Below are 16234 nucleotides of genomic sequence, written 5' to 3'. Positions count from 1 at the left end.
ACTGCAGATAAAAGGGGCAGAAATAATCCCCAGGGAAGAAAGCTGGGCCCGCAGAGAGGATGGGACCCAGGAGACAGGAACAGAGGTAGGTTGGTCCTGAATGACACAAAGATACTCAGAAAGATCATTTCCCATCCATCCTCCTCCCCAAGAACCAGAGATGATAAAAAGTCTCTCCCATGAGTTTCTACACTGTCCAGGTGGGCTTGCCCATCCCGGATGCTCCATTCCCCTGAGATTTTATTCCAGGAAAAAATGAGTAAGTAGGTTGGGGATGAGGTTTCTCTGAGGATTCCAGTTCCAATCCTCTGCATCATGAGCACCAGATTTTCAAGAAGTGATTTCATCCCAACGACTGATTTTGTAGCATGAAGCCAGTGTGCTTCAGTGCTGTAAGTCAAGTCAACGCACAAACATCTGCCCTTACAAAGCAGGGCAACTAGATCCAATTTTTACTTAAAGAATTATTCCCCTTTCAAAAGTAGTCACTTACTGCGCTAAAGAGTCAGATCCCTTAGTTCACTTAAAACCCAATTTGATTTATAAATTTTGACTTCACAGTAACTGTCTTCAGAGTACGTCTGGCATCTGCCTTTCACTGAAACAAGATGAGCTTCCATTGCCCCCACAATGACAGACCACATTAACTATGTCCTAATTAAATGTTCTAAATCTGGAATGACATGGGGGGAAAGCGGGGGGCAGAGCCCGTACCTTCATCAGACTTGCCCTAATTTACTTAGCATCAAGGGCCCAGTTGACCTTTATAGAGCCTTAAATCAATCAATTAGCTGAGACACACCTTCTTACTTTCAAAATGAGGAGATGGCATGGATAAGATGGTATTTCACACAAAGGACTTTCAATAAACATAAACCACAAGCATCAAGAGAATGCTTGTCCTGAGGGCTGCCAAGAAAGGCCAAGTGTTAGAATGAAAAGAGTCTGGAACAGGAGCCATATTAGCAACTGGCTCGCCAGACAATCAAACCAACCTCTTCTCCGCTCTGCCCACTATTCCCTCACTTCCATCCTCTCCCTCAATGTTTAGCATCGCCTCATGTTTTATGCCAGCAACGAGCACAGCGCCTGGCATGGTGATGGCGCTCATGTTATGGAAAGGTACACGGGGTTAAGAGCTCAACTGCCTAGATTTGAATCCAGCCTCTCACTAGCTTGAGCAAGTGACCTAACTGATGTAGTTGATTTACAGGTAAAGCAGGGGGATGGTAGCAGCATTGTTACCATCGCAGTATTATTGTGAGGATTACATGGGTTAATGATTACAAAGCACTAGGAACAATGCCTGATAAACAGCAGGGAAGAGTTTCCCAATACAGTCATGATATCACCACCACCAGCTTGACCTTGAGCAAGTTACTGTCCACCGTGGGGTTAAATTTCCCCACCAGCGACATGATGGGGTGGATGAACTGATCTCAGGAAGATCCCCACTAGCTTAACTCCTCTATAATTCTTTGAATCCTATTACAACTCTCGAAATCCTCCTAAGGCTCTGAGCCCTCAGACCAGCAGCAGAGAAGGAAGATCCATTGCCAGGAGTCTTACTAGCCCATGGAGCTTCAACTCCTCCCAAACACAGGCTGGACACAGCGCCCCACAGTCTACTCAGCCAGTCCCCTTTCTTACTGTAGATACAGACTGTTCAGAGACAAAAATATTCATTGTGATACTCAAAGCTGTGTAGACAGCAGAGGTGTGAGGAAAGGACACACGTCACAGGGTGGGCGGCAGGGGGAACCAGAGAGAAAGACAAGGAACAATCAAAAGACAAAAAGCAAACATGACACACCAGAAATACTGTGCCCACCAGGTTATTTATGCAGCATTCTTCACCTAATAGCTTAAAAAACCTTCAAACTACAAGGCAGCTCTGTAGCAGGGAAATGTTCCCTATCTAGAAGCACAGCCCTCTCAAAGGGATTCCCCTTCACTTTAAACCCAGGCAGATGCTCCCCAGGGAGCAGATGCTACGGGGTAGACAGTCTTAGGTACAAACACCTTTCTCAGGAAGCAGTCACTTGCCAGACATTTAACTCACCTCCACTCTGCCCAAAAGTGAAATCAGTGTTCAGGATGATCAAGTCCCCTTTCCCTTCTGGGCCTCAGTTTGCACTTCTGTAAAATGGAGGAGGGAGCAACTCAGGCCACCTAACTTCCAAGTTTCCTAACAGCATTAAAATTGTAGTATTCCAGGACTTCCCTGGTGGCACAGCGGTTAAGAATCTGCCTGCCAATGCAGGGGACACGGGTTCAATCCCTGGTCCAGGAAGATCCCGCATGCCACGGAGCAACTAAGCCCTTGTGCCACAACTACTGAGCCTGCGCTCTAGAGCCCACAAGCCACAACTACTGAGCCCACGTGCCACAACTACCGAAGCCCTTGCGCCTAGACCCCGTGCTCCACAACAAGAGAAGCCACTGCAATGAGAAGCCCACACACCACAACGAAGAGTAGTCCCTACTCACTGCAACTAGAGAAAGCCCACGTGCAGCAACAAAGACCCAACGCAGCCAAAAATAAATAAATAAATTAATTAAAAAAATATATTATAGTATTCCATCAATGATTTCCACTTTGCAGGAGGAAAGGTTTTTTTTCTTAATGAGGTAAAAAAAGATCCATAGTTATTTGTTATTTTCTGCCTGAAGCTAGGTTTCCTGAGGTCAAATTGCCAGTCTACCACTAGCTTTGTGACTTTGGGCAAATTGCTTAATCTCTCTGTGCTTTGGATTGCTCATCAGTAAATTAGAATAATACCTTCCTCATAGGGTTGTTGCTAGGATTAATTTAGATAATGTACATAAAGTATAAAGCACTTAGAACTATTCTTGGAATATGGTAGACATTATTTGAGTGTGGTTATTATTATTTTCAGTTACACAGATAGTTTTTCATTCAAAGGGAAAATTTATTTGGAAATGGCATGCAAGAAGTAACACCAACACACACAAACACACACAGCAGGTAGATGGGAAATCTGGGTTCTAACCATGATTCTGCCCCCAAACTAGCTGTACAGTAGCGGATGAACTATGGCCCCCTCTCTGGGGCCTCAGATTCCAAATCAGAGGTGATAAACTGGCAGCCACAGTTTGACCTACAAGGGAGGTGAGAGGTGATCTCCTTCACCAGCGCAGCCCCCTACTGCCCGGCATCCCTGACTCTGACATCAAGAACCAGCTGGCATTTACCACGCGGCACACCACACGCACTTTCCTTACCACCCAGTCCCTGGTGCGCCTTTGGTTCCCTGGTTCAGATCTAGAGGGACCGCCCCTTCTCACAACTGGGCTATGAGCCCCTGGGGCACCATATGCCAGCAGGATTCTGTTGTTCCAGATCAGAAACACAGCCTGTGTTAAAGCAGGCTGCACACACCAAGGGCACAGTTGAGAACAAACTGTTGAGATTTCTTTATTAATCACAGCATCATCCGTACAAGCAGCTGCTATCAGGAACAGCTGCAGCTGCTAAAAGGGTGATCTTGAAGCAGCCTAGAAAAGTGCTTCCAAGTTGCATACCGACAACGGGCACGTGCAGACCTGCAGTCTATTGGCTTGGTTCTTCCTACCGATCCTCAGTGCCTCTCTCGGGACCAGAAATCCTCCTTCTTCCATACCCTGAGGTGGCGTGGGTTAAGGGAGGTTTCTAGAATCAGCCTAATACAAAGAATTTGGGGTGAACTTCAAAGGATTTCAATTTGATTCCACCTCAACCATTCAGTGACCTTGAGTGAGTTACTTCTCTTGACCATGGGTTTCTTCCTATGTTAAAATAGAGACAATAATAATACCTACTCTAAAGGGTTGTTGTGAGAAGTCAAAACTAGATTATGCTTATGAAAGTATTTTGTAGACTGTGGAAGTCCAGATGAAAAAATACAGGTTTATCATTTTCCCATGAAAACTGCAGTTTGACGCGTAAACCATCTAATACAGAATTCACTGTTGTTAGCTTAGGGCTATCAGAGGTGAAATCAGAGAATCACATGGCTACAAAGGGCCTTTTGAGGACCTGTAATCCAACCTTTCTACACTGTCCCCCTCTGCACCAGTCCCTGAATGCTATCAACAAGAGCCTAGCCAAAGGGTGGCCCCACTTGGAAAACCTCCACCTGCAGGAAACTCACTATATTCCAAGGCAGGCAGCCCATTCCTTCCCCCGTGGGCCTAATCCAAACATAGACCATTCCTCCTTGTAGAGACCAAATCAGACTTGCTATAATTTAAGCAGCCTTGAAAGCTGCTTTCAAATGGACCCACCCCAGGGCCTTTGCACATGTTGTTCTACCTACTTGAATACACTTCCATCAGTCTTCAGGTAGCCAGGTCCTTCTTATCTTTCCAGTTCAAATGTCTCTGCTTCAGAGGCCTTCTCTATCACTCTTCACTCCATCCTACCCAGTGACCTTCCATCATAAGGGTCTGTGTTTTTTTTTTTTAAGCGCACATCCCTATTTATTCATGTGCTTAAATCTTGTTGAATTCCCCAGAGAACATAAGTCTTATGGAGGTAGTGACCTTGCTTCTCTAATTCACCACTCTGTGCTCTTACAATACAGTAACTTCACCATAGTAATTACACTAGTTCATGGTAGGCACTCCAACATATGTTGAATGAATTTTATGAATTAATGAATGAATACTTAATTCTATGCATACTCTAGATATTCAAATACTCATTAGAAGAAACAAAAACCTCAACAAGCCTTACACCAACTCCCACTACTGACTTAACTCACAAGTATTAATCATGTCTTCCTGTGTTGAGGAAAAAAACTATAAAAAAAATAAACAAACTGAACAACAGCTCCCCATGCCAGCTTTATTCATAGCAGCACTGTCCCTAGTAATCTGTCTCTTTATCTTGTGCAGAGGGAATTCATGAAAAGGCACTTAAGTGGACGAAAAACAGATAGCTGTTTCCTGGAGACAGGGCCTCACATAATGGCATAATTATGAACTGTCCTTAAAGAGATCACTCAGCTGGCAAGTAGTCACCCAAGTCCATTGTGAATGCTGTCACAGGCCCTCAGATATGCGAGGCTAACAAACAGACATGAAGAATGCATGCCTACAGGGTATGTACTGAGCCATGCTGCCCTCAGCCAGCCTTACCCACTGTGTACCCTTGGCCCCGTGGAGAGTAGAAAAGCCACAGAGGTATGAAAGCTGCTACCCTTGCCTGGTCTGGGAACACAGACTCACCCCAGCAACCATGAAAGATATCTGGGTAGAAAAGCCACAAGCTCTTTGCAGGCTATATGCTGGAGCAGAAGACACCGAAGATCTGGGTTGAGTCCTATTTTACAACCTACTCTATAACCTCCAACTAAGTCATATCACCTTCCAGAGTCTCAGTATTCCCATTTGTAAATGGGGGGTTACTAGTTCCTTTCTCAAAGACTGGTCCAAAGAATAATACCACACCATATCAGATGCTAATATGTATTGAATCTATAAAGCACTGCACAAAGATAAAGTATTGATGGCAAATTAGCTTATAATCATAAATAACTGCTGCAGTTAGGATTCCAGAATAGGCATCCAAACACCTGGAGGTTGACTGATAAGCACAAGGAACACCTTCATGAGAAAGATGACTTATGCTTTCTATGCATCCTTTAAAGCCCCAAGTGTGGGAATGCAGGAGGTTCGCAAGTACCCCAGATGCCCAGGGAAGAAAAGTCAGGGTCTACAAGAAAGGGGAATTTCCCACAAGTCACGGTTTGCCGCTCTTGGTCAACAAGCTACAGCAATTAATTGGGACATTTCTTAAACTGCCCTATGATAAGTCTTAAGGATGTTATTATTGGAATCTAGGAAAAAACTCCCCTACCACATGAGGAGATCAGATCAAGATTTTCTTGACTCCAGAGAAGATGACGGAATATGGCTTAATGAGGGGAGCAACCATAAAGAGACAATGTCAGAAAGCACTCATGCCTTAAACAGAGCCTGAAATCAGAAGCTGTGCACAGAAAGGCTCTTTTAAAATTCATGAAGTTACGTAACACTCTGTTGGCACCTACTGTTTACGTAAGCCCACTGGGCGCTGCAAAGGTAAATGAGCAGGGATTATTTAGCCTACAGCATGGGGAACATGTGGTAAGGGCTATGAAAGGGGACCAGGTGTTAGGAGAACACAGAGGGAAGGGAAATTTCTTTTCTCCTTGGAGAGATATAGGAAAGCTTCATGAGTCAAGTGGCATTTGAGCTGGGAGAAGAAAACAAAGCAGAGATGAGATGTCAGAATGCTGAGACTCTTAACTGCTTCTGTGACACAGATGTCTTGACAGGCTAGAAAAGCCTGGCGACCCCTGCAAAAAAAACAAGTATATTTAAATAAATGACAAAATTACACAGGACTTCAAAGAAAATTGGTATTAAAACACAAAATGCAGGCTTCCCTGGTGGCACAGTGGTTGAGAGTCTGCCTGCTGATGCAGGGGACACGGGTTTGTGCCCCGGTCCGGGAAGATCCCACATGCCGTGGAGAGGCTGGGCCCATGAGCCATGGCCACTGAGCCTGCGTGTCCAGAGCCGGTGCTCCACAACGGGAGAGGCCACAACAGTGAGAGGCCCGCGTACCGGAAAAAAAAAAAACCCACACAAAATGCAGTTAAAAAACAAATTTGTGATAGAGTACCATATGTGATTCTTTATTAATGCAGTCAATAAAATCTAGCAGCAAGTCTAACATCTACCATAATTTCAAAGCAGCAGTGAATGGCTTTTTGAGACGTCTGTAATATCTGTAATGTGAAGTGAAAATATCTGTGATTTCTATTGGCAACAAAAGCAAAAAACAGAGGTACTGCTAATACTACTATGGTTTGTTACCTACTTTTATAATGAAAGTAAATGCTACTGCAGTTAGCGGTCAATAAAAATAAAGAGGTAATTTTTCCCCAATCAAGTTCACAGATTCCAACTTTTTGTTTCCATGGACCCAGGTTAAGAAATCCTGATAGAGAAAACAGCCCAAGCAAAAGAAGAAAGTGAGAAATTCGGGTAATGTTATGAGACCATGTAGAACATGCAAAGACACAAATAGGAGATGGCATTGAAAGGCAGGCCAAACCCTCAGAAGTCACCAACAAGAAGGTTCTTCATTCCCCAATCATTAAACCACAGAATGTGCTCTAAGTTCCAGAACAGTATCTTCTTTTGAAATAAAAGATGAATGAAAGAAGCAAGAAAACATCTTAACACAGGTTATAGCTCCTTTCCAAAAGTGTAGTAGATGACAGCACATTGATAAATTTACTAAAAAAGAAAACCCACATATCCAATAGGATTATGTATGTAAAACTGTAAGCATGTAAGTATGAGTGGGTGTAAGCATGTTTTATAAACATAGATGTCCAGAAAAAATGTACATCAAATATTAACAGTAATTAGAATTTGGAGGTGATTTTACTTTCTTCTTTGTATTTTCTACAATTGGAAAGTGGGCCAAAAAAAGGCCCAGAAAAGGTTAGGTGACTTAGGGTAACACACATTCCACACAGTACAAAACAGAGCTTTACTAGAACTCAGAAATGTCCTTTTTTTGTACCTTCATCTTCAGAACTGAATGCATCTGAACACAGGAGGTAGGTATAACTATTTGCCCCAACTTACATATTCAGACTCTGAGACTCAGAGTCTGTTAAGTGACTTGCCCAAAATCACAGAGCAAGTTAACTGGAGGAGTTGGGGCTAGAATCCAGTTCTCCTGCCCCTCTAGAAGGCAGAATAGTATCACTGTTGAAAGCAAGAGTTTTGCATCAGCCTGACCTTAGTTAAGTCTCAGCTATACCACTTACTTGCTAGTAAACTTGGACAAATTCCTGAATTTTTCTAATCCTAGAGTTCTCCATACTTCTTTACTTCAAAGGGTTATGGTGTCCTTGGGAAAAGATCCAATGATGTGAAACCCTATTACAACCTCTGACACAGAGGAAACATTCTAATAATCATCTCAATCACTATGCCTCCCTGTCTCTGTCCCAGGGGGAAGGACTCCAGCTCTACCAGAAGCCAACAGACATATCTGCTCATTAGACACAACAGCCCAGTTCTAGTCTCAAAAGTCAACTGGGATCAGCTCATCGTGTGCACAAGCAGCTCTACTGGACAGGAAATGAACAACGTCAGGCCTAACACGGGACAGAATGTCAGAGTGCTGAGCAGCCAGTTTGGGGATCTCTAGGGATTCGGATTCAATAGGTCTAAAACAGGACCAGAGATTCCAAATTGTTAAAAAGCTCCAGGAGAATCTAAAGAGCTAACATTCAAGGACAAATTCCTAGTTTGACATGAGAAACTCTACTATTTCTGTGAATACAAAAGGGACCCAGTCTAATCACAAGCAATGCATTATCCAATGGGTGGCCCAACAAGGCATCACAGGAAGACCAGGGATCATCAGTGGTTCCAGGGCTCTTCTGTCATGAAGGACAGCAAACGCCCAGAACCATGGAGGGAGAATTGAAACCAACTCAAACCAGAAGCAAAAATAAATGTTCAGAGGGACTTCCCTGCCCCAGATGCATAATGTTTTCAGAGCTGGAACAGACTTCAAAGATGACATCCATTATACAGATACCACAGCACATTAGTGACTAGAACACTGAGGAAAGTACCAAGACTTGGAGGCCCACAAAGCAAAGATTCACAATAAATTCCCTCAGTAAAGACTGCTGGATGAATTCATTAAGGAAAAGTGACATTCAAACACTCGAAAGACAGGGCTTCAAAATGGCCTACTCTGTAGATATAGAAAGTACCTAAAAATATGGTAGTTCCGACAGCACTCAGAAACACCACAACCATGTGCCTGAAAGGAGACAAGAGTCAGCAAACTATTCTCTTAAAGGTGATGGGCAAAGCAGAAGAGGGAAGGGTCTCCACAGGCTCATATGAATTAAAGATTTTGCTCATTATTTTATCCTTAGGACCCTGCATACTGCTTGACAAACAGTATAACATTCAGTAAATATTTGTTGAACGCACGAAAGTAAGAGAGACAGGCCAAAAGAGACCATCTCTGCTCCTGCAGGCTAAGCAGGGTACTGAGTATAGCATTCCCCACGGGGTGGGGCCTTTTTGGTTGTCTGGCCCAAGAGCTATAGAAACTGATTGCCCACACAGCGGAAGGAACATGAGCTTTCGAGTCAGGAATACTTGGGTTCAAACTCAAACTCCGTATGATCTTGGCATAAGTACTTGACCTCTTTGAGCCTCAGTGTTTCATCTTTAAAGGGGGATTAATACCACCTACTTCACCTCTAAAACAGGCATGATGGTATTTATCCTTAAAAAAGTTTCTGGAAGAAAATTACATGAATATAGTTATGCAAAGTAGCTAGCACAAGGGCCAGCATACAGTATGAACTTAACAAATGGCAATGTGGGTTGGAATTAATCATGCCCTCTCCAGCCAGAGCCTATATTCTCCTAGGTCACCTCTAATCATACTCTATAGTCTTTCTGATAGGAAGCTGCAGAAATAATTCCAGTGTAAGTTCACTAGATTTTCTAACAATGCCCATTTCTTTAAATAAATAATAAACTTTTCAGTTTACAAAATAACTTCATATTCACACACATAATTCTGAAACAGTGCATTACTATTATTCCATGTTTAATAGATGAAAATACTATTATCTGTGTTTAATGGATGAAAAAACTAAGACCATCTAGCCAGCAAGAGGCAGACTGAGACAGGAACTATAGATTTTAACATTTTATTCTAATGACCATCAGTTTCTTAACCTGAAATTCAAATGAATGATCTTTCTATGGAATAAAATACTCCAACTCAGACTGCTCCAGAACTCATGTCAAATGCTGATTGGATTACCCTGATACAGCTGAAAGCAGAAACAAATTTCTGAAAGAAGAGACAATATTTTTTTTTAAACAAAGCCCTTCCTCTGGATTTAATACATCAATTCTTGATAGAAAAAGACTTAAAATCGGGCCAAGAGAGTTTTAGCAACGTCTCTTCCATTTATTAGCCATGGGACCCTGGATGATTCTTAACCCTGGTAAATTTCAATATCCTTATCTGGGTAATGGGAAAGCAATACCACTCCTAAGGTTGTGTGAAGTTCCTGGCATAGAGAAGGCAGTCAGTAAGTGATAACTTACTTAATGACCACACCATGGTACCAAACATTTGGACTGAAGGGGAAGCGACTTATTTCTTCCTGGCTCTTCTAGCTTCTTCATAACCCCTGCTCTGCATCTGTTCAATGGGGACACAACCAGTCTTCATTTGACCTCACCAGGGAATGAAGATAACAAAAGAGCTGGCAGAGACATTATGCAAATACCAAATATTATTAAAATATTAATGAACTCTGGCAATTTCCCTGAATTTTGATAAATGGTGTTTATTATGCACTGCCAGCCTCTCCCACAATCTGGGCTCTCACATATTAACTAGATAATAACAGCAATCATTCTCCTAAAAGACCAAGGTGTAGAGAAATAAATAGTGAATCTAGATGACTCCCGCAAATACCTGCCTCCAAAGGAATCAGAATCTCTGGACAATCAGAGAAGGTCAGGACAGACCATGGACAGCTGGGTGACCAGTAGCAGGCTCAGATCAACTCCACAGCCTATGCAGACCCTGCTTTGATAGGACAGTGGAGTTTCCTGGTGCTGACAGGTCATTGTTTATGACAATAGCCTACCACAACTTTGCCCTTCTGCGTAGTAAAGTTGCCTCCAATCTCGATAAAACAAAAAGAATCTGGGAAGCCAGTGGGCGGGGTCTTTAGTCCAGGCTAACAATCTCATACAGAAAGTGGCTGCCCCTGCCAGCTGCCTAAAAACAGAGGTAGCGTTATCCACAGCTCCGTTAAAGAGGTTTGCAGCAAACTCCTCTGCCCTTTCGTTCTGTGTGAGGGGATAATGTTTTCAGGCTGCTGACAATCCTCAGGTGCCGCTCAGACAGAAGCAGAACAAAGCCAAGAGGACTCACACCCACCCCCCAAAAACTCCCAGAAATAAGGGCCTGGCGCCACCCCTGTTAACACCTTAACAAGCTGAGGGTCATTAAGACACATCATTCGCATATTCATGAAAGACTGTGGACTGCGGCAAGTGAAACAAAGTGCACAAAAAGAGATTTTGTTTTTTCAAGCCAAGTGAAAATCCGCTTTAGGAAAAGTGAATCCACACAGGGACCCTTGCTGTCGCCAAACCTTCACTTGTCTAGAGCAGCCAGCACCTCATTAAAGGAAAGCAAGCAACTCACAAATGAATGCAGCACCACACACAGGCAGGCTCATTTCGCCAGCTGCCTTCTAGTGCCCAGAGGGGCGAGAGGCTTAAACGACATTCTCCTGAATTTTCTCTCCCGCAGGTGGAAACATCACATTCCCAGGGGGCAAGAAAGACTTCTCTTGCAAGATCAACTGGGTAAAAATGAATAAAAGGGAATTTCGTTTACCTGTCAACACCATGCCACTCATGACATTTAACACAAAATAAATTAAGCACCCTGCAATAATTCACCCTTCGTAAAGGCTTTGAGAAATCAGTGTATCAGCCGTGGGGTTAGCACAGGATTTCCTCATGAGCTGGGCACTTAAACTTACCCCTCCCCACAGCCTCCCATTTTCTGTTCCATGACTATCCTGACTGATGGTGACCCAGCACCTTTTCCTAGTGAACGACCTAGGACAGGAGACATTGGAATTGAGGCCGGCGCTATAACAACACAATGGCAGACTTCCATTATATACGTCAAAGAGAAAGGACATGATTAAGCAACTTAAATAACTGCTCTGAGCCTTCTCTGTGTGTCCCACCCTTCTGACAATCACCGTGCTGGTTTTCAGATCTGAAAGCTTTGTAAGCTTGTAAGCTTCCCACCGCAAGGTTAGGGATTTATTTAAACACACACGCACACGCGCGCGCGCACACACACACACACACACCCCACATTTAATTCAATATTAGTTGAATGGTCGAATCTCTCAACGGAGAGCTTTTCAACCCCATACACACTTGGGGAGTGTGGAGCAAAAAGTAAAATCCAGCCCCAAGTTTTAACATGCTTCATCCAACTTCCCAAAGCGTTACTACCCACCACCAGCACACGTACAATTTGTATTACCCCCAACCTGGGCTGTGGAGAGGAAGCAAACCGAGAGGTAATACCCGATAATAGAACCAGCAAGGACAGCAGACAGCCGGCTGAAATCCAAGTAGACGGCAGGAGGAAGGCAAAAGCTCAGTCTTCCTCTGTGGTCCAAGACCTTTTTCAATTAAATTTCCCACTACCTGGAAAATTGCCTAAGAATGTATTTGTCGAGCGCACAGAGACACGCAGTAGGGCAGCGCTACACTGGAGTCCCAGTTCTGCGGAGTGTTCACCGCCAGGCCACGTACTGCATGCAGCCAGAGTTGCACTGGTGGAGCCACAAGCTACGCGGGAGGCTCCCAGTAGCGGACACTCAAAGCACTAATCCGAACGACAGGACACCTGGGGAGGGGTTCGGTCTCCCCGGCCTGACTCAATTATTTTCCTTTACACAACATTCAACAATCTGTTAAGGAACTGTAGTTGCCAGGCTGGGGGGTGGGAGGGGCGGCATTATTCTAAACCCGGACGTCGCCGGGGTTCGAAACCCAGGACACCTCTCTCGGCCGGTGCATAGACAGCACACAAAGAGGAAGGGGTTGGCGCTCCTCGGGGTCAGAGCACTGAGCGTGGTCATTTTCGATCTGGGAATTAGGAATTCCGAGCTCAGCAAGAAGCCCGGAGAAGCACCGGAAATGCTTCCGACCGCTTCAATGGGAAATCTACTTGCAAATCAAAGTTGCAGGAACTCCCTGCGCCCAGCCTACTTGAGCGGGTTACCAGGGAACACCCAACAAGTTTGGACACCGGGGGCCCGGCTTGACAGCGCCGCGCCGCAAGCGAGACTAGAGAGCAACTTGTCGCTCGGGCGCCGAGCCAGAGCCCCAGGCTGTCTCCGCGCCCCGAGCTCTGGAGAGGACCCGAGACTCGGCGTTGGGAAGGAGCAGATCCGTGTCTCTGGAGACAGATCCCTTAATTGAAAGGCGCAGCCGGTTCTCACCTGGACCGCGCGGCTTCCAGGGGCTTCCCCCAAACAGTGAGATGTTTCACCACGAACACTTCACCTGCCTTCCAGCCCCCCGTCGGTGAGAAATTAACAAAAGAGCCAGCGAACTGGGGTGGAAAAGGGACCCGGCACAAAGTGTAGTAGGGAGGGGAGGGAAGGCAGCTCAGGTTGCCGCGGAGAAAGAAGGGAAGAGGCGGAACAGAGATGGGTTATACCCCAGGCACCCGCCGGCTCCGGGAAGAAAATCAAGAAGGAAAGAGCGCGCGAGAAGGGGGAATGGGTTCTTTACCCCGCTTCCCATCTCTTTCTCTCTCTCACACACACACACACGCACACACACGCACACACACACACATCCCCACACACACACATATCCCTCCCTCCCTCTTTTTCCTCCTTACCCAGCATGGAAAAGATGAAATCCTTGGCTGTGTGAATCTCCAGTGCTCTCTGGTCGTCATATTCCCGCTGGTCGTGCTTCGTGAATTCTTGGATGAGTTTGTTCAATTCCTCCACCCGAGCTCCCGACCTGAAATCCAGCTCCGGGAACGCAGGCTTGTTGTTACAGCCCAGGGAGGCTGCCTTGCTGGCGGTGGGAGCCGCCATCTTCATACAAAACGCGCCGAGTAGCAGCTCCGCGGCGGCGGCAGCACCCACCCCGCCCCCCCACCCAGCCCCCCTGGGCGTCCTCCCCTCGCCGGCTCCCTGGCTGTGACCCGGGCCCGTGGGCGGGCTGGCGGGCGGGCGTCTAGGCGGGCGGTTCCGGCTCGGTGCGCTCCGGGCGTCCGGGCTTCAGAAGGATCTGGACTGCAGCGAGAGTGCGTGTGTGGCCCCGACACCCTTCCCTGCGGCCCCACGCCCGCCCAGATGCTGCAGGTCTCTGCCCTCCCCTGGACCTAGCTGGCAACTGCGGTAGCGGTTGTGGAGCCAACCCGAGCCTCCCCCGGGCGAGGAAAGTGAAGTGGAAACAATGTGAAATTCACCAGCTCTGAAATCAACAAGCTGCCGGCTCCTGTGTTACGGAGCCAGCACCAGCGTCCCTCATTTAAAGGGACAGCGCACCCAGTGGAAAGAAAAATAAATAAATGACAGAGGTCTGAGCGCCTAGGCCACTTGCCAATCTGTACTCGGGCAGACGAGAGAGGTGTAGACGTATTCTTTCTCTACCTCCACCCCTTTTGGGGGCAGGGCTTGCCTTGCCAAGCGCGTTCATGAAGGGAGCCTTCCTCTGTCTGATTTTAAGGGCGGTGTCCTGGGCGAGGGCATCCCTATGGGAGCGTTTCCATCTCTAGAACTCCAAAGCCTTTAGGTGGTGAAGGAACCTGCCTTAAGGAATATAAACCAATCTTCTGCCGTTTCTGCACAGATTGCCAAATACGACATGATTAAGCGTATCAAAAAAAAAGACAGTGCCCACCCCGTCCCGTATAGACACGCCCATTAGCCACTAAAGTATCCCAACCTTTGCCAGAGGTAATTAATTTTTCCTGGATAACAGCCTATTAAACTTAACATACAATGACTTAATGCGGTTCAGCCCCCTCCAATATAAAGATAGGAAAACTCAAGAGTAGGTGTGGAGGAGGGAGAAGAACAATGAATTGCCCCAGGTTCCAATGAATGTTGAATGACAGGTGAAAATTCTCTCATACAGCATTCGAGCATCCACTATTTGCCAGGCAGAGTGCCAGAATCTCAGTGGACAGGGATAAGCCAAAGGACATGGTTCCTGAGATGGAGTCATACTCACTTGACAAGGCAGATTTTACCAAGTCATGGTCCTTTAGACAGAATAGGACCTCAGAGGTGTTTTCAGTGCTTATGAGGTTTTTGACTCAGACACTAAGGAGACCTATTTGTTCTTAGGAAAAAAGGTTATCTTCCTCCCTAATTCTCCAAAATCCAACTCATCTCTATCCCACAGTCCCTGATATAAGATAAAAGCCTTTTCTTACCTGGGTTCTCATGGCCAATAATACAAACTCTTTTGTTCGTCCAGGCTCTGTCATGCCTTTCCCTATAAAATGGAGATGATAATTCCTGTCTCATATGTTGTTTCAAGGATTACATTAAATAAAGTGGGTCAAGCACTAGGTGCAATGCCTGACATAATAAACATTTAATTAAATGTTAGCTTTTACTATTATTGTTGTTATAAACTTAAATCTTTCCTCTTTCCAACCTATCCACATTGTTGCCATGGTGATTTTTACAAAACACAGATCTGGGTATTGACATCCTCCTGGATTTTTCTCCTCTTTACTCCCTTCCCAACTTTATACCAATGCCAATTCCATAACATGCCTTTTTCGAAAGCCTTCCCTAAGACCCTCCCCCAAGCTGATGACAACATCTTCCTCCTTAGAACCTCCACTGCACCCTTTCAGAAACTTTCATATGCCTCTGATGAATTTTGACCCTACTTTATCATTAATGCAAGTTTCAAACTATGAGCTTCCCTAGGATAAGAACTACATGTTACTCATCTTCAGATTTGTCCCTGCAGGAAGGTCCTCAATGTTTATTGAACCAAGTGATGAGTGAAGAACTTTGGCATAACCAGTTAATTTCTTTTGCTTTTGGTTTCCTTCTCTTTGAAACAAGCTTCCTTACCTACTCAATATTAAAGAGGGAGGATACATGTCCACATGAACGTTGGTGCACTGATGAGGGAGCTACTTAAAACTCTGGCTTTTGCAGGTCTGCTATGCTGCCCTGACTTCTCATCTGAGAGGGTATTACCATTAACTGGGCAGTGGGATAAGCTATGCAAGCGGTCGGAACTCCAACACAAATCCATCCACTCCCATCTGTCAGTGCTTCTCTCATGATCAATGGTAGGCATCTGTGAGACAGCTGGCTGAGGCACAGTCATTTCATGGATCAGAATGATCCTAGTTCACCCATGCAAGCAACAACCTCCAACCTAATACAGTTTGAAAGAATTCAGACAAAAAAGTCAAGACACTTTTTCTTTGTTAATTTCCAAAAGTGTGAATGAGGCAATGCTCCTCCCTTGTGATACTTATATTGATAGAGATAAAACAGGTTGTTAGCAGGAACTGTGCCTTATTGTGCCTCAGCCCTGGGTTTTGGATGTTTTGAATGAGGGAGTC

The 16234-nt window shown here is 45.2% G+C and overlaps 1 protein-coding gene across 1 annotated transcript in view; it reads right to left on the bottom strand.

The window, feature by feature from the left end:
- Nucleotides 1–13730, bottom strand: part of MB21D2 (Mab-21 domain containing 2) — a gene marked incomplete at both ends in the record, with an annotated part of 102353 nt that extends 88623 nt beyond the window's left edge. The window contains one exon of the mRNA XM_079704972.1: nt 13520–13730. Within this exon, the coding sequence (XP_079561098.1) occupies nt 13520–13730 (211 nt within the window). The remainder of the gene's footprint in view (nt 1–13519) is intronic.
- Nucleotides 13731–16234: the final 2504 nt, after the last annotated feature.

Source organism: Hyperoodon ampullatus (genome assembly GCF_949752795.1).
Source record: "Hyperoodon ampullatus genome assembly, chromosome: 5".
In the NCBI taxonomy this organism is placed as follows: Eukaryota; Metazoa; Chordata; class Mammalia; order Artiodactyla; family Ziphiidae; genus Hyperoodon; species Hyperoodon ampullatus.
This window is presented reverse-complemented; position numbering and strand designations above follow the sequence as displayed.